The following is a 20,126-nucleotide window of genomic DNA, read 5'->3' on the forward strand; positions in this document are numbered from 1 at the left end:
TTACTCTTTACTACTGCCAATACCTGCTGAGTTTATCCTGCATTTTCTGTTTTTATTTCCGATTTCCAGCATCCACAATATTTTGCTTTTATCGCCCTGTGACATTCAATTATATTTCTGGCACTGAATTCCCCCATCATCAGCTTCCTGCGGGTTACCGTTGACCAGACCCTGTGCTGTACTAGCCACATAAATACTGTGGGTCTAAGAGCAGGTCAGAGACTGGGAATTCTGTGGAGAGTAACTCACCTGAACCCCCGCCCCAAGGTCGACAAAGCACAAGTGATGGAATACTCTCCATTTGCCTGGATGTAATCCAGCAATACTCCACAAGCTCAACACCAATCTAGATAAAGTAGCCCCACTCGATGGGAACTCAATCTATCATCCCCCCTACCACTAAAACAACCTGGCAGCCATGTGTACCATCTACAAGACCCCCTGCAGCAATTAGCCAGGGCTCCTTGGACAGAACCTTGCAAACCCGTGACCTCTGCCACTTAGAAGAACGAGGGCAGCAGATACCTAGCAACCCCACCACCGGCAAATCCCCTCCTAGTTACACACCATCCTGGCTTGGAAATATATCGCCGTTCCTTCACTGTCACTGGGTTAAAATCCTGGAACCCCCTCCCTGCCTAACAGCACTGTGGGTGTACCTACACCACATGGACTGCAACGGTTCAATAAGGCAGCTCACCACCATCTTCTCAAAAGATGGGCAATATATTTTGACCATTTAGGGAGGGACTCTCAGGACTTTGACCCATCGATGAAGAAGGATCAGTAGTTCCGAGTCAGGATGGTGTGTAATTACCCCAGAATACTGAAGGAGGCTAGAGAGGAAATGTCTGAGGCCTTGACAGAAATCTTTGGATCCTCACTGTCTTCAGGTGATGTCCCAGAGGACTGGAGAATAGCCAATGTTCCTTTGTTTATGAAGGGTAGCAAGGATAATCCAGGAAACTACAGGCCAGTGAGCCTTACGTCAGTGGTAGGGAAATTACTGGAGAGAATTCTTCAAGACAGGATCTACTCCCATTTGGAAGCAAGTGGTCGTATTAGCAAGCGGCAGCACAGTTTTGTGATGGGGAGGTCGTGCCTCACTAACTTGATAGAGTTTTTCGAGGAGGTCACAAAGATGATTGATGCAGGTAGGGCAGTGGATGTTGTCTATATGTACTTCAGTAAGGCCTTTGACAAGATCCCTCATGGTAGACTGGTACAAAAGATGAAGTCACATGGAATCAGGGGTGAGCTGGCAAGATGAATACAGAACTGGCTAGGTCATAGAAGGCAGAGAGTATCAATGAAATGGTGTTTTTCTGATTGGAGGGCTGTGACTAGTGGTGTTCCGCAGGGATCAGTGCTGGGACCTTTGCTGTTCGCAGTATATATAAATGATTTGTAGGAAAATGTAACTGGTCTGATTAGTAAGTTTGCAGATGACACAAAGGTTGGTGGAATTGCGGATAACGATGAGGACTGTCAGAGGATACAACAGGATTTAGATCGTTTGGAGACTTGGGCGGAGAGATGGCAGATGGAGTTTAATCCGGACAAATGTGAGGTAATGCATTTTGGAAGGTCTAATGTAGGTAGGGAATATATAGTGAATGGTAGAACCCTCAAGAGTATTGTCAGTCAGAGACATCTATGTATACAGGTCCACAGGTCACTGAAAGGGGCAACACAGGTGGAGAAGATAGTCAAGAAGGCATACAGCATGCTTGCCGTCATTGGCCGGGGCATTGAGTATAAAAATTGGCAAGTCATGTTGCAGCTGTATAGAACCTTAGTTAGGCCACACTTGGGAGTATAGTGTTCAATTCTGGTCGCCACACGACCAAAAGGATGTGGAGGCTTTGGAGATGGTGCAGAAGAGATTTACCAGGATGCTGCCTGGTATAGAGGGCATTAGCTATGAGGAGAGGTTGAATGAACTCAGTTTGTTCTCACTGGAACGACGGAGGTTGAGGGGCAACATGATAGAGGTCTACAAAATTATGAGGGGCATAGACAGAGTGGATAGTCAGAGGCTTTTTACCAGGGTAGAGGGGTCAATTACTAGGGGGCATAGCTTTAAGGTGCAAGGGGCAAGGTTTAGAGGGGATGTACGAGGCAAGTTTTTTACACAGAGGGTAGTGGGTGCCTGGAACTCGCTGCCAGAGGAGGTGGTGGAAGCAGGGACGATAGTGACATTTAAGGGGCATCTTGACAAATACATGAATAGGATGGGAATAGAGGGATATGGACCCCGGAAGTGGAGAAGATTGTAGTTTAGTCGGGCAGCATGGTTGGCACGGGCTTGGAGGGCCGAAGGGCCTGTTCCTGTGCTGTACTTTTCTTTGTTCTTTGTTCTTTGATAGTGTGTGACTCGGAGGGGAACTTGCAGGCGGTCTTATGGTCTTATGGTCTTGTTCCCATGTGTCTGCTGCCATTTACCTCCTCAGTGGTAGAGGTCACAGGCTTGGAAGATAACGATTTTCAAATGGCTTTACACATGTTCCCCAGCATGGTTGCACGGTGGTTAGCACTGTTGCCTTACAGCGCCAGGGTCCCAGGTTCGATTCCTGGCTTGGGTCACTGTCTGTGCGGAGTCTGCACGTTCTCCCCGTGTCTGCGTGGGTTTCCTCCGGGTGCTCCGGTTTCCTCCCACAAGTGCCGAAAGACGTGCTGTTAGGTGAATTGGACATTCTGAATTCTCCCTCAGTGTACCCGAACAGGCGACTAGGGGGTTTTCACACTGACTTCATTGCAGTGTTAATATAAGCCTACTTGTGACAATAAAGATTATTATTGTTAACTTGAGAGAATCCAATCAGCTGAATCGTATAGGAAGGAATTCTTCGGCCGCTCCCGTCCGCTGAATGAAAATACCCGCCTCAGGTCAACGGACCTTTAGAACATAGAACATACAGTGCAGAAGGAGGCCATTCGGCCCATTGAGTCTGCACCGACCCATTTAAGCCCTCACTTCCACCCTATCCCCGTAACCCAATAGCCCCTCCTAACCTTTTGGTCACTAAGGGCAATTTAGCATGGCCAATTCACCTAACCTGCACGTCTTTGGACGGTGGGAGGAAACCGGAGCACCCGGAGGAAACCAGCGCAGACACGGGGAGAACGTGCAGACTCCGCACAGTGACCCAGCGGGGAATCAAACCTGGAACCCTGGTGCTGTGAAGCAACAGTGCTAACCATTTGGGCTACCGTACTGCCCTTTACATGGTCCCTGTCCCGTCCATGGCATTCTTGCGCCAGGCATGGCCGAAGAATCCAGCCCATAAACTATATGCATATTTATACATTGACAAATGTGCTCACATCTGATAGAGTAATACACACAGAATAATAAATACATTTATTTAGGACATGAAAATACATCATTAATGATTTTCGTCATGGCAACTGAACAAAGGAATATTTGATGGAACTGCCTGGAGGCTCATTTGAAATTGGATCTCCGTCAGGATATTGCAAACAAAGGTAGGATTCTCCGTTAGCTCATGCTGAAATCATGGGGGAATCTGGTGGAGTACAGCTGCCGACAGGCGCCAGTTTGATGGCAAATCGCGATGCTCCTCGAAAACTGGCATCAATGCGATTCTCCTCCTCTGATGGACCGAATACCCGACGGTGCGATCCACATGTACTCTCACAAATCGGCACCTGGTGTGGCGGCTGATGAGAGAGAGAGAGAGAGGGCGTAAGGATAGTGTCCAGTACCGCTATACTTCACCGACAGCAGTGCCGCTGACCGGGAGGCTTCTGCCAGGGCCGGAGGGAATGGTGGGGGGGGGGGGGGGGGGTATTGTTTAAATGCGGCTGCAGCATGTCAGCCCATCACGGACCCGGCAATTCCCACACCGTTTTTCATGGGGATAGATGGTGTTCCACGCGGCGCCGGTGTCGGCCCCACATCGGTAGCGGGGTCCAGGTGCAGCGCCGATTTTCCTGCCGTAGATGTCCGTGGATTCTCCGTTGCCGTTAACACTCAGTGGCAGAAATGGAGAATCCAACCTGTTGCATCTGGAAACCAAAAATCAAGGGCCGGATTCTCTGTCCTGCCAGCCCCATTCTCCGGCCCGGCATGCTCCCGTCGGCAGCGGGATTCCTCATTCCCACAGCCGGCCAATGGGGTTCCCCATTGTGGCCACCACACGCTGTCGTGAAATCCACGGGCGTGAGTGCGCTGCTGGCGCCCACTGGCCATACGATGGTGGGGGGGGGGGGGGGTCAGAACAATAGCGGCCCTAAAGGTCAACCCACCTTCCCTATTTGCAAAGCTTAACCCCAGATTGCAATCCCGTCGCCACCCGGAGCAGACGGTACAGCATCCAGGACAGGACGTTCATCAGGTCCGAAGTCCAGCGGCTGCTTCGGGAAGGCATTATCGAGGCCAGCAACAGCCCCTGGAGAGCCCAACTGGTAGTGCTGAAAACTGGGGAGAAACACAGGATAGTTGTGGACTACAGCCAGACCATCAACCGGTACACGCAGCTCGACGCATACCCCTTCCCATGCATATCTGATATGGTCAATCAGATTGCACAGTACCGGGTCTTCTCAACTGTGGACCTGAAATCCGCCTACCACCAGCTCCCCATCTGTAAGGCGGACCGCCCATACACTGCCTTCGAGGCAGATGGCCGCCTCTACCACTTTCTCAGGGTTCCCTTCGGCGTCACCAACAGGGTCTCGGTTTTCCAACGGGAAATGGACCGAATGAATGGTTGACCGGTACGGACTGCGGGCCACCTTCCCGTACCTTGACAATTTCACCATCTGCGGTCACGACTAGCAGGACCATGACGCCAACCTTGCCAAATTTCTCTGCACCGCCACTCTCCTCAACCTAACTTACAACCAGGAGAAGTGTGTATTCAGCACTGAACCGCTTAGCCATGCTCGGCTATGTGGTCCAGAATGGAGTTCTAGGGCCCGATCCCGACCGCATGCGCCCCCTCATGGAACTCCCCCTCCCCCACTGCCCCAAGGCCCTCAAACATTGCCTGGGGTTCTTTTCTTACTACGCCCAGTGGGTCCCAAATTATGCGGACAAGGCCCGCCCACTCATCCAATCCACTCTTTTTCCCCTAACGCCCGAGGCTCACCAGCCCTTCAACCATATTAAGGCCAACATTGTCAAGGCCGCGAATGCACACAGTCGATGAGACCTTACCATTTCAAGTCGAGAGCGACGCATCAGACGTCGGCCTAGCCGCCACCCTCAACCAGGCAGGCAGGCCCGTGGCATTCTTTTCACGAACCCTTCATGCCTCCGAAATTTGGCACTCCTCCGTCGAAAAAGAGGCCCAAGCAATCGTTGAGGCTGTGCGGCATTGGAGGCATTACCTGGCCGGCAGGAGATTCACTCTCCTCACTGACCAACGGTCGGTAGCCTTCATGTTCAATAACACACAGCGGGGCAAGATCAAAAACGATAAAATCTTGAGGTGGAGGATCGAGCTCTCCACCTACAACTACGAGATTTTTCATCGCCCCGGTAAGCTCAACGAGCCCCCCCAATGCCCTATCCCGAGGTACATGTGCCAGCGCACAAATAGACCGACTCCGGACTCTGCACGACAACCTTTGTCACCTGGGAGTCACACGGTTGTACCACTTCATTAAGGCCCGCAACCTGCCCTACTCCATCGAGGAGGTCAGGGCAATCACCAGGGACTGCCAGGTCTGTGCGGAGTGTAAACCGCACTTCTACCAGCCAGACCGTGCGGGCCTGGTGAATGCCTCCCGCCCCTTTGCACGCCTCAGCATGAACTTCAAAGGGCTCCTCCCCTCCACCGACTGGCGTATATTCTCAGTGTGGTCGATGGGTATTCCAGATTCCCCTTCGCCATCCCATGCTCCGATATAACGTCTGCCACCGTCATCAAAGCCCTCAACACCATCTTCGCTCTGTTCGGCTTCCCCGCCTACGTCCACAGCGACAGGGGATCCTCATTCATGAGCGATGAGCTGCGTCAGTTCCTGCTCAACAAGAGTATCGCCTCCAGCAGGACGACCAACCATAACCCCCGGGGAAACGGGCAGGTGGAGAGTGAGAACGGGACGGTCTGGAGGGCCGTCCAGCTGGCCAGAAATCTCCTGGCCTCCCGCTGGCAGGAAGTCCTCTCCGATGCACCGCACTCCATTTGGTCGCTCCTATGCACTGCGACTAATGACACACCCCATAAACATCTCTTTCCCATCCCCAGGAAGTCCACCTCTGCGGTGTACCTCATGACTTGGCTCTCAGCTCCAGGACCCGTACTCCTCTGTAAGCATATACGACTCCACAAGGCGGACCTGTTGGTTGAAAGGGTACAGCTACTCCACGCCATCCCACAGTACGCCTACGTGGCGTACCCCAATGGCCGCCAAGGTACTGTCTCCCTCAGGGACCTGGCACCAGCAGGTTCCAACACACACACACCCCTCCGGCCCGGCGCCACCCTCCCCTTCCCTGGCACACCCAGCTGCAACTCCCGCCTCAGGACAATCCGTCCTCCCCTTGCCCACACCCGAGGATGACAAGGATTTCGGCAGGGTCCCGGAGTCACCGAGGACCAGACCAACACCGGAATCGCACATGGAACATAGAACAGTACAGCACAGAACAGGCCCTTCGGCCCTCAATGTTGTGCCGAGCAATGATCACCCTACTCAAACCCACGTATCCACCCTATACCCGTAACCCAACAACCCCCCCCCCCTAACCTTACTTTTTAGGACACTACGGGCAATTTAGCATGGCCAATCCACCTAACCCGCACATCTTTGGACTGTGGGAGGAAACCGGAGCACCCGGAGGAAACCCACGCACACACGGGGAGGACGTGCAGACTCCGCACAGACAGTGACCCAGCCGGGAATCGAACCTGGGACCCTGGAGCTGTGAAGCATTTATGCTAACCACCATGCTACCGTGCTGCATCTTCGTGTATTAAAGCCTCAATTGCATTCGACTCTCGTCTTTGTGTAATTGATCGTGCATCAGTCTCTACTTCCTATGGAAGCTAAATAAATTCAGTATATCTACATTGACTCTCACAAACGTCTACAGATGTGCCATAGAGAGCATCCTATCCGGCTGCATCACAGCCTGGTATGGCAACTGCTCGGTCCAAGATCGCAGGAAACTACAGAGTGTGGTGAACTCAGCCCAACGCATCACACAAGCTGTCACCTCCACATTGATTCTGTCTACACCTCCTGCTGCCTCAGAAAGGCAAACAGCATTATCAGAGACCCTTCCTACCTAGGCATTGCCTTCTTCCAGAACCTTCCATCAGGCAGAAGATACGGAAGTCTGAAGACTCGCACATCCAGAGATAGGAACAGCTTCTTCCCCACAGCTACAAGACTCCTCAATGACTCCCCCTCGGACTGATCTGTTCCCTGTAAGAACACTATTCACAACGCCCTATGCTGCTCTTGCTCATGTATTTGCTTTGTCTGGCCCCTTGTTCCACACTGTAACCAATCACTGTTTGTCGATGTACCATTTGCCAATGTACTCTGTTGATTATTCTTTATTTTGTCTACTATGTACGTACTGTGTACGTTCCCTCGGCTGCAGAAAAATACTTTTCACTGTAATTCATAACATGTGACAGTAAATAAAATAAAATCAGAGGGTGTTGGGAACCACAAACTGACTGCCTGAATGGGCGGTGGAAGCGGGAACCCTCACAGCATTTAAGAAGCATTCAGATGAGCACTTAAAGCACAATAGCAGACCAGGCTATTGACTAAGAGCTGGGAAATGGGATTAGGATAGGTGCTTGATGGCTGGCACAGACTATTTGGGCTCAAGGGCCTCTTTCTCTGCTGTTAAACTCTGATTCTAAAATTCATGGAATCATTCAGAACCAATTAGATGCTTCAGAGGGGGGGGGGGGGGCATTAAGGTGCTGTCTGGTTGGAGCTGTCTGCTCCGAAAGATATTCCTTGTCCATTATTACATTGGAGTTTCGTTTTGAATAAATATTAAATAATTAAACCTCCTACTATGAGAAACTTTGGGTCACCTGCCCGACTATTTCCTGATGTAGGTCAGTGTCAAACGTGGTTTCATAATATCCCTTTGAACCCCCTTGTAACGTGTCCTTACACAGAAGGTGCTACAGGACTGCAAGCTGGTGTTGTTGGGCATACTTCATCAGAACTAACCACAGCATTAGCGTCAAACCTAAAACTTTACTGGGGGGAAAAAGTCTCAAAATACGATTTATTTTTTGACTTCTCGTGGACATCGCGAAGATTGTTCATGTGAAATTTTTATGGATCATTGAACAGGAATAACTCCAGGAAACCTCCAGAGCGGCTTTCTGGGAATGAGCTGATGTACACACATTGCAGGCTGGTATCTGACTCAGTTAGTGTTAAAGATCATGTGGCCGATGTGAGTTTGGTGTTTGCAGAGTTAGTGTGCACCCACACTGATCTGTCCCTTTCCCACCAGGAAGGGGCGCTTTCTGCAAAGAGCAACACCAACAGGAAGCTGCAGATTGCAACATAACCGGAAGCCGGAAGTGAAACTGCAACATTCACAACAGCGGCCGCACATGGAGCACTGGCTGCACTGCCAGCGGACAGGCATGCGGCAATCCAGCGGAGAAGGTCCCAGTGAGAGCTCGGGAGCCAGAGGAAGGAGTCCCAGTCCCATCCCAGGAGCCAGAGGAGGGAGTCACAGATCTGGAGCCAGAGGAGAAAAAACACCCAGTCCGGGTGCCAAAGGAGAGAGTCCCATCCCGGGAGCCAGAGGAGAGAGTCCCAGTGAGAGCCCGGGTGCCAGAGGAGACAGTCCCATCCCGGGAGCCAGGGGAGAGAGTCCCAGTGAGAGCCCGGGTGCCAGAGGAGACAGTCCCATCCCGGGAGCCAGGGGAGAGAGTCCCAGTGAGAGCCCGGGTGCCAGAGGAGAGAGTCCCAGTCCGGGAGCCAGAGGAGACAGTCCCTGTCCCATCCTGATAGCCAGAGGAGAGAGTCCCAGTCCGGGAGCCAGAGGTGAGAGCCCGGGTGCCAGAGGAGAGAGTCCCAGTCCCAGCCCGGGTGCCAGAGGAGAGAGTCCCAGTGAGAGCCTGGGAGCCAGAGGAGAGAGTCCCAGTCCCAACTCGGGAGCCAGTGGAGAAAGTCCCAGTGAGAGCCCAGGAGCCAGAGGAGAGAGTCCCAGTCCCATCCTGATAGCCAGAGGAGAAAATCCCAGTGAGAGCCCGGGAGCCAGAGGAGAGAGTCCCACCCCAGGAGCCAGAGGAGACAGTCCCATCCCGGGAGCCAGAGGAGGAAGTCTCAGTCCCATCGCAGGAGCCAGAGGAGAGAGTCCCAGCCCGAGAGCCAGAGGAGGAAGTCTCAGTCCCAGCCCGAGAGCCAGAGGAGAGAGTCCCAGTCCCAGCCCGGGAGCCAGAGGGAAGTGCCGCTGTCCCAGCCCAGGAGCCAGAGGAGAGAGTCCCAGTCCCAGCCCGGATGCCAGAGGAGAAGGTCCCAGTGAGAGCCCGGGAGCCAGAGGAGAGAGTCCCAGTCCCAGCCCGGGTGCCAGAGGAGAGAGTCCCAGTGAGAGCCTGGGAGCCAGAGGAGAGAGTCCCAGTCCCAACTCGGGAGCCAGTGGAGAAAGTCCCAGTGAGAGCCCAGGAGCCAGAGGAGAGAGTCCCAGTCCCATCCTGATAGCCAGAGGAGAAAATCCCAGTGAGAGCCCGGGAGCCAGAGGAGAGAGTCCCACCCCAGGAGCCAGAGGAGACAGTCCCATCCCGGGAGCCAGAGGAGGAAGTCTCAGTCCCATCCCGAGCGCCAGAGGCGAGAGTCCCATCGCAGGAGCCAGAGGAGAGAGTCCCAGCCCGAGAGCCAGAGGAGGAAGTCTCAGTCCCAGCCCGAGAGCCAGAGGAGAGAGTCCCAGTCCCATCCTGCTAGCCAGAGGAGAAAGTCCCAGTGACAGCCCGGGAGCCAGAGGAGAGAGTCCCACCCCAGGAGCCAGAGGAGACAGTCCCATCCCGGGAGCCAGAGGAGGAAGTCTCAGTCCCATCCCGAGCGCCAGAGGAGAGAGTCCCATCGCAGGAGCCAGAGGAGAGAGTCCCAGTCCCAGCCCGAGAGCCAGAGGAGGAAGTCTCAGTCCCAGCCCGAGATCCAGAGGAGAGAGTCCCAGTCCCAGCCCGGGAGCCAGAGGGAAGTGCCGCAGTCCCAGCCCAGGAGCCAGAGGAGAGAGTCCCAGTCCCAGCCCGGATGCCAGAGGAGAGAGTCCCAGTCCCAGCCCGGGAGCCAGAGGGAAGTGCCGCAGTCCCAGCCCGGGAGCCAGAGGAGAAGGTCCCAGTGAGAGCTCGGGAGCCAGAGGAGAAAGTCCCAGTCTGGGAGCCAGAGGAGAGAGTCCCAGTCTGGGAGCCAGAGGAGAGAGTCCCAGTCCCAGCCCGGGAGCCAGAGGAGAGAGCCCCAAGGAGATCCCAGGAGCCAGAGGAGACAGTCCCAGCCCGGCAGCCAGAGGAGAGGGCCCCAGTGAGATCTCGGGAGCCAGAGGAGAGTGCCGCGGTGAGATCTCCGGAGCCAGAGGAGAGTGCCGCGGTGAGATCTCCGGAGCCAGAGGAGAGTGCCGCGGTGAGATCTCCGGAGCCAGAGGAGAGTGCCGCGGTGAGATCTCGGGAGCAGAGTTGACAGGTGCTGCAGTGGTTGAGTTGCAGCAAGGTGTTGCTGTGAAGAGGAAGATCTCACTGTCAGGGTAAGAAGGGCCAATTGGAGATGAGGGCAGAATGATGGGTAGTGGAGGGAAGCTGGTGTCTGTGACACTGTCACTAGAGAAAGGGTGTGACTGATGGCCCCATGACAATCTTTATTTCAATTTGGTTTTATTTCTGAAACTGATTATAGAGTCCTTATGGTACAGAGAGAGAGAGGCCATTCAACCCATTAAGTCAATGCCAGCTCGCTCTCTCTCTCTAGAGAGAGAGCAATCTCGTCAATGCCATTCTGTTCTATCCCCATAACCCTCCAAGCTTATTTCCCTCGAATGTCCACTGTTCAAGTCTGCCTACCGCCCTCGTCACCCTCACTACCCCCTCCATCTCTGGTCGAAATCTTCTGAGTCCCCTAGCCCTTGTACCATCAGTGACTGGGCAATGTTTTTCCTCGCCTACCTTGCAATGTTTTGGCCTCAACTACTTCCTGTGGTAACAAATTCCACAGGATCGCCAACAGGAAGTAGTTGAGGCCAAAACATTGTGTGTTTTCAAGAAGCAGTTGGAAGCACTTGGATAGAAGGAATCAAAGAAATAGGGAGAAAGCGGGATTAGGCTATTGAGTTGGATGATCAGTCATGATCGTGGCGAATGGCGGAGCAGGCTCGAAGGGCCAAATGGCCTCTTGCTCCTATTTTCTATGTGTTAGTGCAGAAAGGTGAAGCTGATGTAGAAAATCACCCAGATCTTGTTGAGTTGTGGAACAGTCTCAAAGGGCGGTGTTCCAATTTTCACAGCTGTAACATGAAAGGCACCTCTCTGGGTGAAGAAACTTCTGCTCCTCTCAGTCCTAAATGGTCTACCCCCGTATCCTCAGACTGTGACTCCTGGTTCTGGGCACACCCACCATTGGGAACGTCCTTCCTGTATCTACCCTGTCCAGCCCTGTTAGATGTTTACAGGTTTCTGTTAGAGCCATCCTCATTTTTCTGAACTGCAGCGAGAATAATTCTAACCGACTCAATCTCTCTTCGTACTTCAGTCCTGCTATCCCAGAAATCAGTCTGGTAAGCCTCTTTCCCTCGAGAGCAAGAACATCCTTCCTCAGATAAGGAGACCAAAACGGCCCACAATATTCCAGGTGCGGCCTCACCAAGGCCCTGTATAATTGCAGCAAGACATCCCTGCTCCTGTACTCGAATCCTCTCGCTATGAAGGCCAACATACCATTTCCCTTCTTTACCATCTGCTGTACCTGCACGCTCACCTTCAGTGACTGGTGTACGAGGACACCCAGGTCCCGCTGCACACTCCCCTCTCCTCATCTATGGCCGTTTAGATAAAAGTCTGCCGCCTTGTTTTTGCTACCAAAGTGGATAACCTCTCATTATTCCAAATTATACTGCATCTGCCATTCATTTGCCCACTTACTCAACTTGTCCAAATATACCACATCCGTATCCACTGGCTCCCCCTCATCAACTCTACTAGTTACATCCTTGAAGAATCCCAGTAGATTTATCGAGCATGATTTCTCCTTCATAAATCCATGCTGACTGTCCGATCCTGTCACTGTTTTCTAAGTGCTCTGCTATAAAATCTTTGACAATGGATTCTAGAATTTCCCCACTAATGACTTCAGGCTGACTGCTCTATAATTCCCTGTTTTCTCTCTACCTCCCTTTTTAAATAAAGGATTTACATTAGCCGCCCTCCAATCTGCAGGAACTGTTCCAGAGTCTATAGAATCCTGGAGATGACCACCAATGCGTCCACTATTTCTAGAGCTACTTCCTTAAGTACTCTGGGATGTAGATTCTGAGGCTCTGAGGATTTATCAGCATTCATCCCATGAATTTTCCCAACTTTGCGACTAATATTGATCTCCTTCAGTTCCTCCTTCTCACCAATCCCTGCGTTCCCCAACATTTCTGGTATCTGATTTGTGTTCTCATTTGTGAAGTCAGAGCCAAAGTATGTATTTCGTTGCTCAGCCATTTCTTTGTCCCCTATTATACATTCCCCTGTTTCCTGGCTGTAAGGGACCTACATTTGTCTTCACTCTTTCTCTTCACAAACCAATAGAAACTTTTACAGTCAGTTTTTATGTTTCCTTCAAACTTACTCCCGTACTCTATTTTCCCCTTCTTAATCAATCCCTTGGCCCTTTGCTGAATTCTAAACTGCTCCCAATCCTCAAACTTCGTGTTTTTCTTGTCCAATTTGTATGCTTCTTCCTTGGATTGAATACTATCTCTAATTTCCTTTGTAAGTCATGGATTGGCCACCTTTCCTGTTTTAGTTTTGAGCCAAACAGCAATAAACAATTATTGCAGTTCCCCCATGCGCTCCTTGAATTTGTGCCATTTGCCTATCCACTGTCATCCCTTTAAGTAACGTTCTCCAATCGATCTAAGCCAACTCACTCCTCATATCATCGTAGTTTCCTTTATTAAGATTCAGGACCCTAGTCTCAGAATCAACTACCTCACTCTCCATCTTGTTGAAAAAAATCTATCATATTATGGTCACTCATCCCCAAGGCGTCGCGCTCAACTAGATTGCCAATGATTCTGTTCTCATTGCACTGTACCCAGTCCAGGATGGCCTGTTCTCGAGTTGGTTCCTCAAAGTATTGCTCTAGAAATCCAACGACTGAGCGTCCACAGCTGTCGCGGATTCACAGCCCCTTCAGCGAATACATTTCTCCTCGCCTTAATCCTAAATAATTCACCCCCTTATTCTGAGATTGTGACCCCCCCACCAAGTTCGAAATTCCTCAGCCTGGTGAAACATCCGTCCAGCATTATCCCGCCAAAAAAAACCTCAAGATTTTTGTGTTTTTCGACTAGATCATTTCTCGTTCTTCCAAATTCCAGGGACCATGAGCCGAGGCAATCAATCTCCCCTGCATCGAACAATCCCTTCAGGTCAGGAAGCTGGATCACTTCACTTTTGTCCATGTTATATTCCATCTGCCATGTTCTTGCCCATTCACTCAGCTGATTAAATCCCTCTGCAGCCTCTGTGCTTTAAGGGTGCTATCTAAATGCAACTTGTTTCGAGCTTGACAGTGATCAGTTCAAGCCATACCGCAGCTCCTGGGGTGGAGCGGTGGGGCTAGATAGAGGGCCGACGATGCGTGGAGATTGACAAAGATGTCATGGGCAAAGTCAAAAGGGGGTGATTACGGCTAAGAAGGGAGCTGATGGTGGCACATGAAGAGATTAGAATGTGAATGGCAGAACAAAGGTGAGCAGTGAGTCAAAGAACAACTAGGGACGGGGAAGAGGCAGCCCAAGTGGGCTGGGGGGACAATGGCGAGGGAAAAAACAGATCGATGGAAGAAAATAAATTGAGAGGAATAGAAATGGGCTGAAGGTGGAGGAGAGTTTTCACAGTTTGGTGTTTGTGTGGCAGGGGTGAGGTGCGGGACGTGGAGCAGTGTGGCAGCTGTATAGAGTACTGGTGAAGCCACACCTGGAGTACTGTGTACAGTTTTGGTCTCCTTACTTGAGAAAGGCTGTACTGGCACTGGGTGGGTGGGGTGGGGGGGATGGGTGCAGAGGAGGTTCATTCCGGAGTTGCGAGGATTGGTTGAGGAGAGACTGAGTAGCTGGGACTGTACTCATTGGAATTTAGAAGAATGAGGGGGGATTTTATAGAAACATATAAAATTATGAAAGGGAATCGATAGGATAGAAGCAGGGAGGCTTGTGAAACTATAACTCGGGGGCACAGCCTCAAAATAAGGGGAAGCAGATTTAGGACTGAGTTGAGGAGGAACTTCTTCACCCAAAGGGTTGTGAATCTGTGGAATTCTCTGCCCAGTGAAGCTGTTGAATGTTTTTAAGGCAAAGATAGATAGATTTTTGAACAGGAAAGGGATTAAGGGTTATGGTGTTCGGACCGGAAAGTGGAGCTGAGTCCACAATAAGATCAGCCATGATCTGATTGAATGGCGGAGCAGGCTCGAGGGGCCAGACGGACCTACTCCTGCTCCTGGTTCTTGTGTTAAGTAGTTTTTAAAGAGCATCTGAAATGCAGACAGGGAGATGGAGAGGTTTAGGGGCAGAATTCCAGAGCTTAGGGCCCTGGTGGCTGAAGGCTTGGATGATTGCAGACGCTGCTTGCCCATCTGTGTTGGGTTCAAATCGGAAAGGCCACATGCAGGACAGTGAAGTGGTTCAGAGATACCAGCAGAGACTCGTCACGTCTGAGTGAATAAACCCCCATGTGCAGTGGTCTAAATGCCAACAAACAAAGGAGGGACAGGTCCATATGTGTGCCGATACTTAAAAGTTTTATCGAGATCTATAGACCCTAGTTTAAAACTGTTTTATTTTGCCTCACAGGTGCGAAGCATGTGGTGCTTTCGAAGCAAAGTACAGGTGTCCTTGCTGCATGACCCACTCCTGCAGGTATAAGACAAACTTACAATACATCTTTATCAAACGTTGAATATTGAGAAACTCTTAGAAAACAACCGGCAGAGTCAACATGGTTTTGTGAAAGGGAAAGCTTGTTTGACAAATTTCTTTGAGGATACCCGGGGTGGCTAAAGGGGCATTTGAGAAGATGTTATATAAAAGATTACAACAAAGGACCTCTTCCTGAGGTGGGCTGCCCAAGACTGAATAGAATAATGCAGATAGGGTCTGATCAGAGCTTTATTTAACTGGAGTGTTAACTCCAGGGTCCCAGGTTCGATTCCCGGCTTGGATCACTGTCTGTGCGGAGTCTGCACGTTCTCCCAGTGTCTGCGTGGGTTTCCTCCGGGTGCTCCGGTTTCCTCCCACAGTCCAAGGACGTGCAGGTTAGGTGGATTGGCCGCGATAAATTGCCCTCCGTGTCCAAAAATGTGTCTATATGTGAAGAATTTTTTCTCGACCTCGGCTCGTAATGACCTAGATATAGTTTTAAAATTGTGCCCCTTGTTCTGGATTCTTAGAGAAAGAGGAAATACAAAACGCTTAACATAATATCTACCATTAAATGTGATTCTGTGATTGGGCAACACTTACGAAACAATCCTGAGTGATCTAGCAGCTATTCCTAATTACCAAGGTCAGGGCATCCCATAGCTTCTGCATCCCAGACCCCCACCTCCCTCGCTCTCCTTGCTGAGACCCCAGACCCCGAGCTTCTCGTGTGCTCTTCGGTGTGGTTGGCCTTCCTGTGGTCGGAGCAGTGGCCACCGCCCCCCAGCTGACACTGCTGGGATTACACCGCTACCAGCCATTCAATCAGCCAGCAGCTCACTACGGTGGGACATGAGGTAGATGTCGGGCCTTAAATCAGTTAACACTGCCCCCGGTGTTAAATTGCAGCGGGGTAGTCGTCCGGATCGTGGGCGGCTTGCCGCAGCAATATTCCAGCTGGGGTAGAGGGTGGGGAGCGCAGCGTCCTGTAAAATCCAGCCCGGATTTCCACGGATTTGCCCATTCGCTCATCCTGTCTGTGCCCTTTTTCCCATTGGCACAATCGGAGCCATGCCTCCCCAGAAACGTGGGGCTGAATTCTCGGCCTCCCGGCCGCGAGCTTCTCGGCAGGGGGAGGCGGCGCGCTGTCCATTGGGAAATGCAATGCCGAGGAAAGGTTTGGTCTTTACGCTTCTAATGACTTCTTTGACTTTATCTGCAGCTTATTTTGTGTGAAGAAGCACAAGGCTGAGAATGGGTGCAGTGGAGTGCGGGATAAAACCGCATTTACGTCCCTCGATCACTTTGATGAAATGAATCTGCTCAGCGGTGAGTGTTTCTCAATCAAACAATTCAGCTGGATTGTGAAACCGCTCCAGCGCTGCTGCTGGACACTGAGGTGACCCATTGTGATTTAGATTACAGGTTTCTGGAGGACACTGGGAGGCTGGCGGACATTGCAAATCGAGACTGGACTGTTCATCGGGAAAGTAGCAGCAAATCGGTAAGCTGTATCTGTGTGAGGGTTTATGAAGGGGGTGGGAGGGGGGGGCGAAAGTTCTGGAGTTCCTCTCTACGTCTTTAACTCTCTCTTTATCCTTAAACCAAACTTTAGTCGCTCGTCCTCGTATCTCCTTTGGCTCAAGGTAACTTTTTGTCTGGTTTTGTAAGTTTCAATATGCTATCTAAATACAAGTTGTTGTTGTTACCTGTTGTGAGTTAGTTCCCCTGATGCTGTTCTTGGACAGACATGACCTCCTGGTGCGACATCAGTGTGGTTTGTTCGCAGGGTATTTTCCCCTGAACCCAAGCAGTTAGCAATAACTAGCAGTCAGGAGGCTGTGCAGGACAAGTTGCCCACTTTGTTCGCTCCCCAGCAAGGGTACAGTGGCCGACAGCGGAATGAAACCAGGCGCACTGCCCGGCATCGACCCAGGCATCGGAAACTGCAACAGCAAACCCAGCCCCACCGACCCTGCAAAGTCCTCACGACTAACGTCTGGGGGCTTGTGCCAGAGTTGGGAGGGGCTGTCTCACAGACTGGTCAAGGGACAGCCCTGACATAGTCACACTCACAGAATCATACCACACAGACAATGTCCCAGACACCAATATCACCATTCCTGGGTGTGTCCTGTCTCACTGACAGGGTATCTGCAGCAGGCAGGTTGGGTATGTCCTGTCTCACTGGCAGGACAGGGTATCTGCAGCAGGCAGGTTGGGTATGTCCTGTCTCACTGGCAGGACAGGGTATCTGCAGCAGGCAGGTTGGGTATGTCCTGTCTCACTGGCAGGGTATCTGCAGCAGGCAGGTTGGGTATGTCCTGTCTCACTGGCAGGACAGGGTATCTGCAGCAGGCAGGTTGGGTATGTCCTGTCTCACTGACAGGGTATCTGCAGCAGGCAGGTTGGGTATGTCCTGTCTCACTGACAGGGTATCTGCAGCAGGCAGGTTGGGTATGTCCTGTCTCACTGGCAGGGTATCTGCAGCAGGCAGGTTGGGTGTGTCCTGTCTCACTGGCAGGGTATCTGCAGCAGGCAGGTTGGGTGTGTCCTGTCTCACTGGCAGGGTATCTGCAGCAGGCAGGTTGGGTGTGTCCTGTCTCACTGGCAGGGTATCTGCAGCAGGCAGGTTGGGTATGTCCTGTCTCACTGACAGGGTATCTGCAGCAGGCAGGTTGGGTATGTCCTGTCTCACTGGCAGGGCAGGGTATCTGCAGCAGGCAGGTTGGGTATGTCCTGTCTCACTGGCAGGACAGGGTATCTGCAGCAGGCAGGTTGGGTATGTCCTGTCTCACTGGCAGGGTATCTGCAGCAGGCAGGTTGGGTGTGTCCTGTCTCACTGGCAGGACAGGGTATCTGCAGCAGGCAGGTTGGGTATGCCCTGTCTCACTGGCAGGGTATCTGCAGCAGGCAGGTTGGGTGTGTCCTGTCTCACTGACAGGGTATCTGCAGCAGGCAGGTTGGGTATGTCCTGTCTCACTGACAGGGTATCTGCAGCAGGCAGGTTGGGTATGTCCTGTCTCACTGGCAGGGCAGGGTATCTGCAGCAGGCAGGTTGGGTATGCCCTGTCTCACTGGCAGGGTATCTGCAGCAGGCAGGTTGGGTATGTCCTGTCTCACTGACAGGGTATCTGCAGCAGGCAGGTTGGGTATGTCCTGTCTCACTGACAGGGTATCTGCAGCAGGCAGGTTGGGTATGTCCTGTCTCACTGACAGGGTATCTGCAGCAGGCAGGTTGGGTATGTCCTGTCTCACTGGCAGGGTATCTGCAGCAGGCAGGTTGGGTGTGTCCTGTCTCACTGGCAGGGTATCTGCAGCAGGCAGGTTGGGTGTGTCCTGTCTCACTGGCAGGACAGACCCAGCAGAGGTGGCAGCACAGTGGGATACAGGTGGGCGGGAGTTACCCCGGGAGTCCTCAACATCGACTCTGGACCCCATGAAGTCTCAAGGCTAAACATGGACAAGGAAACCTCCAGCTGGTTACCACGTACCGGCCACCATCAGCTGATGAATCAGTTACTCCTCCATGTTGAACACCACTTGGAGGAAGCACTGAGGGTGGCAAGGGCGCAGAATATACTCTGGGTAAGGAATCACCAAGAGTGGCTCGGTGATACCACCACAGACCGAGCTGGCCGGGTCCTAAAGGACAATAGCTGCTAGACTGGGATGCAGCAGGTGGTGAGGGAACCAACAAGAGGGAAAAACATACTTGGCCTCATCCTCACCAATCTGCCTGCTGCAGATGCATCTGTCCATGACAGTATCGGTGGGCAGCAGGGTAGCATGGTGGTTAGCATAAATGCTTCACAGCTCCAGGGTCCCAGGTTCGATTCCCGGCTGGGTCACTGTCTGTGTGGAGTCTGCACGTCCTCCCCCTGTGTGCGTGGGTTTCCTCCGGGTGCTCCGGTTTCCTCCCACAGTCCAAAGATGTGCGGGTTAGGTGGATTGGCCATGATAAATTGCCCGTTGTGTCCTAATAAAAGTAAGGTTAAGGGGGGGGGGGGTTGTTGGGTTACGGGTATAGGGTGGATACGTGGGTTTGTGTAGGGTGATCATGGCTCGGCACAACATTGAGGGCCGAAGGGCCTGTTCTGTGCTGTACTGTTCTGTGTTCTGTGAGTGACCATCGCACGGTCCTTGTGGAGACAAAGTCACGTCTTCATATTGAGGATACCCTCCATCGTGTTGTGTGGCACTACCACCGTGCTAAATGGGATCGGCTTTGAACAGATCCAGCAACTCCAGACTGGGCATCCATGAGGTGCTGTGGGGCATCAGCAGCAGCAGAATTGTATTCAATCACAATCTGTAACCTCATGGCCCAACATATCCCCCACTCTACCATTACCACCCAGCCGGGGGATCAACCCTGGTTCAATGAAAAGTACAGAAGAGAACATGTCAGGGGCAACACCAAACATTTTGAAATATAATCAGGTGTCAACCTGGTGAAGCTACAACACAGGACTACCTGTGTGTCAAACAGCATAAGCAGCAAGTAATAGGCAGAGCTCAGCGATTCCACAACCAACGCATCAGATCTAAGCTCTGTAGTCCTGCCACATCCAGCCGTGAATGGTGGTGGACAATTAAACAACTCACTGGAGGAGGAGGCTCCACAAATATCCCCATTCTCAATGATGGAGGAGCCCAGCCCACTGTGCAAAAGACACGGCTGAGGAATTCGCAACAATCTTCAGCCAGAAGTGCCGAGTGGATGATCCATCTCGGTCCCCTCCGGAGGTCCCCAGCATCATAGCTGCCAGTATTCAATTCAATTCACCCTGCGTGATATCAAGAAATGGCTGAAGGCACTGGATATGGCAAAGGCTAAGGACCCTGACAATATCCCAGCAATAGTACTGAAGACTTGTGCTCCAGAACTTGCCGTGCCCCTAGCCAAGCTGTTCCAGTACAGCTACAACACTGGCATCTACCTGGCAATGTGGAAAGTTGCCCAGGTGTGTCCTGTACACAAGAAACAGGACAAATCCAACCTAGCCAATTACCGTCCTCAAAAACAAAGAACAAAGAAAAT

The 20,126-nt window shown here is 51.9% G+C and overlaps 1 protein-coding gene across 8 annotated transcripts in view; it reads left to right on the top strand.

The window, feature by feature from the left end:
- The first annotated feature begins 8,540 nt into the window (after window positions 1–8,540).
- The window catches only part of LOC119964317 (collagen alpha-1(I) chain-like), a 57,189-nt gene continuing 45,603 nt past the window's right edge, over window positions 8,541–20,126 (top strand). For 2 of the 8 annotated variants that reach the window (XM_038793607.1, XM_038793612.1), the window contains exons 1-4: window positions 8,541–10,705; window positions 15,017–15,082; window positions 16,305–16,411; window positions 16,501–16,586. In XM_038793607.1, the coding sequence (XP_038649535.1) occupies window positions 8,574–10,705; window positions 15,017–15,082; window positions 16,305–16,411; window positions 16,501–16,586 (2,391 nt within the window). In that variant the 5' untranslated portion in view covers window positions 8,541–8,573. The remainder of the gene's footprint in view (window positions 10,706–15,016; window positions 15,083–16,304; window positions 16,412–16,500; window positions 16,587–20,126) is intronic. The other 6 variants (XM_038793613.1, XM_038793614.1, XM_038793615.1 and 3 more) reach the window with 6 other exon arrangements.

This window comes from Scyliorhinus canicula, chromosome 4, assembly GCF_902713615.1.
Source record: "Scyliorhinus canicula chromosome 4, sScyCan1.1, whole genome shotgun sequence".
Lineage (NCBI taxonomy): Eukaryota > Metazoa > Chordata > Chondrichthyes > Carcharhiniformes > Scyliorhinidae > Scyliorhinus > Scyliorhinus canicula.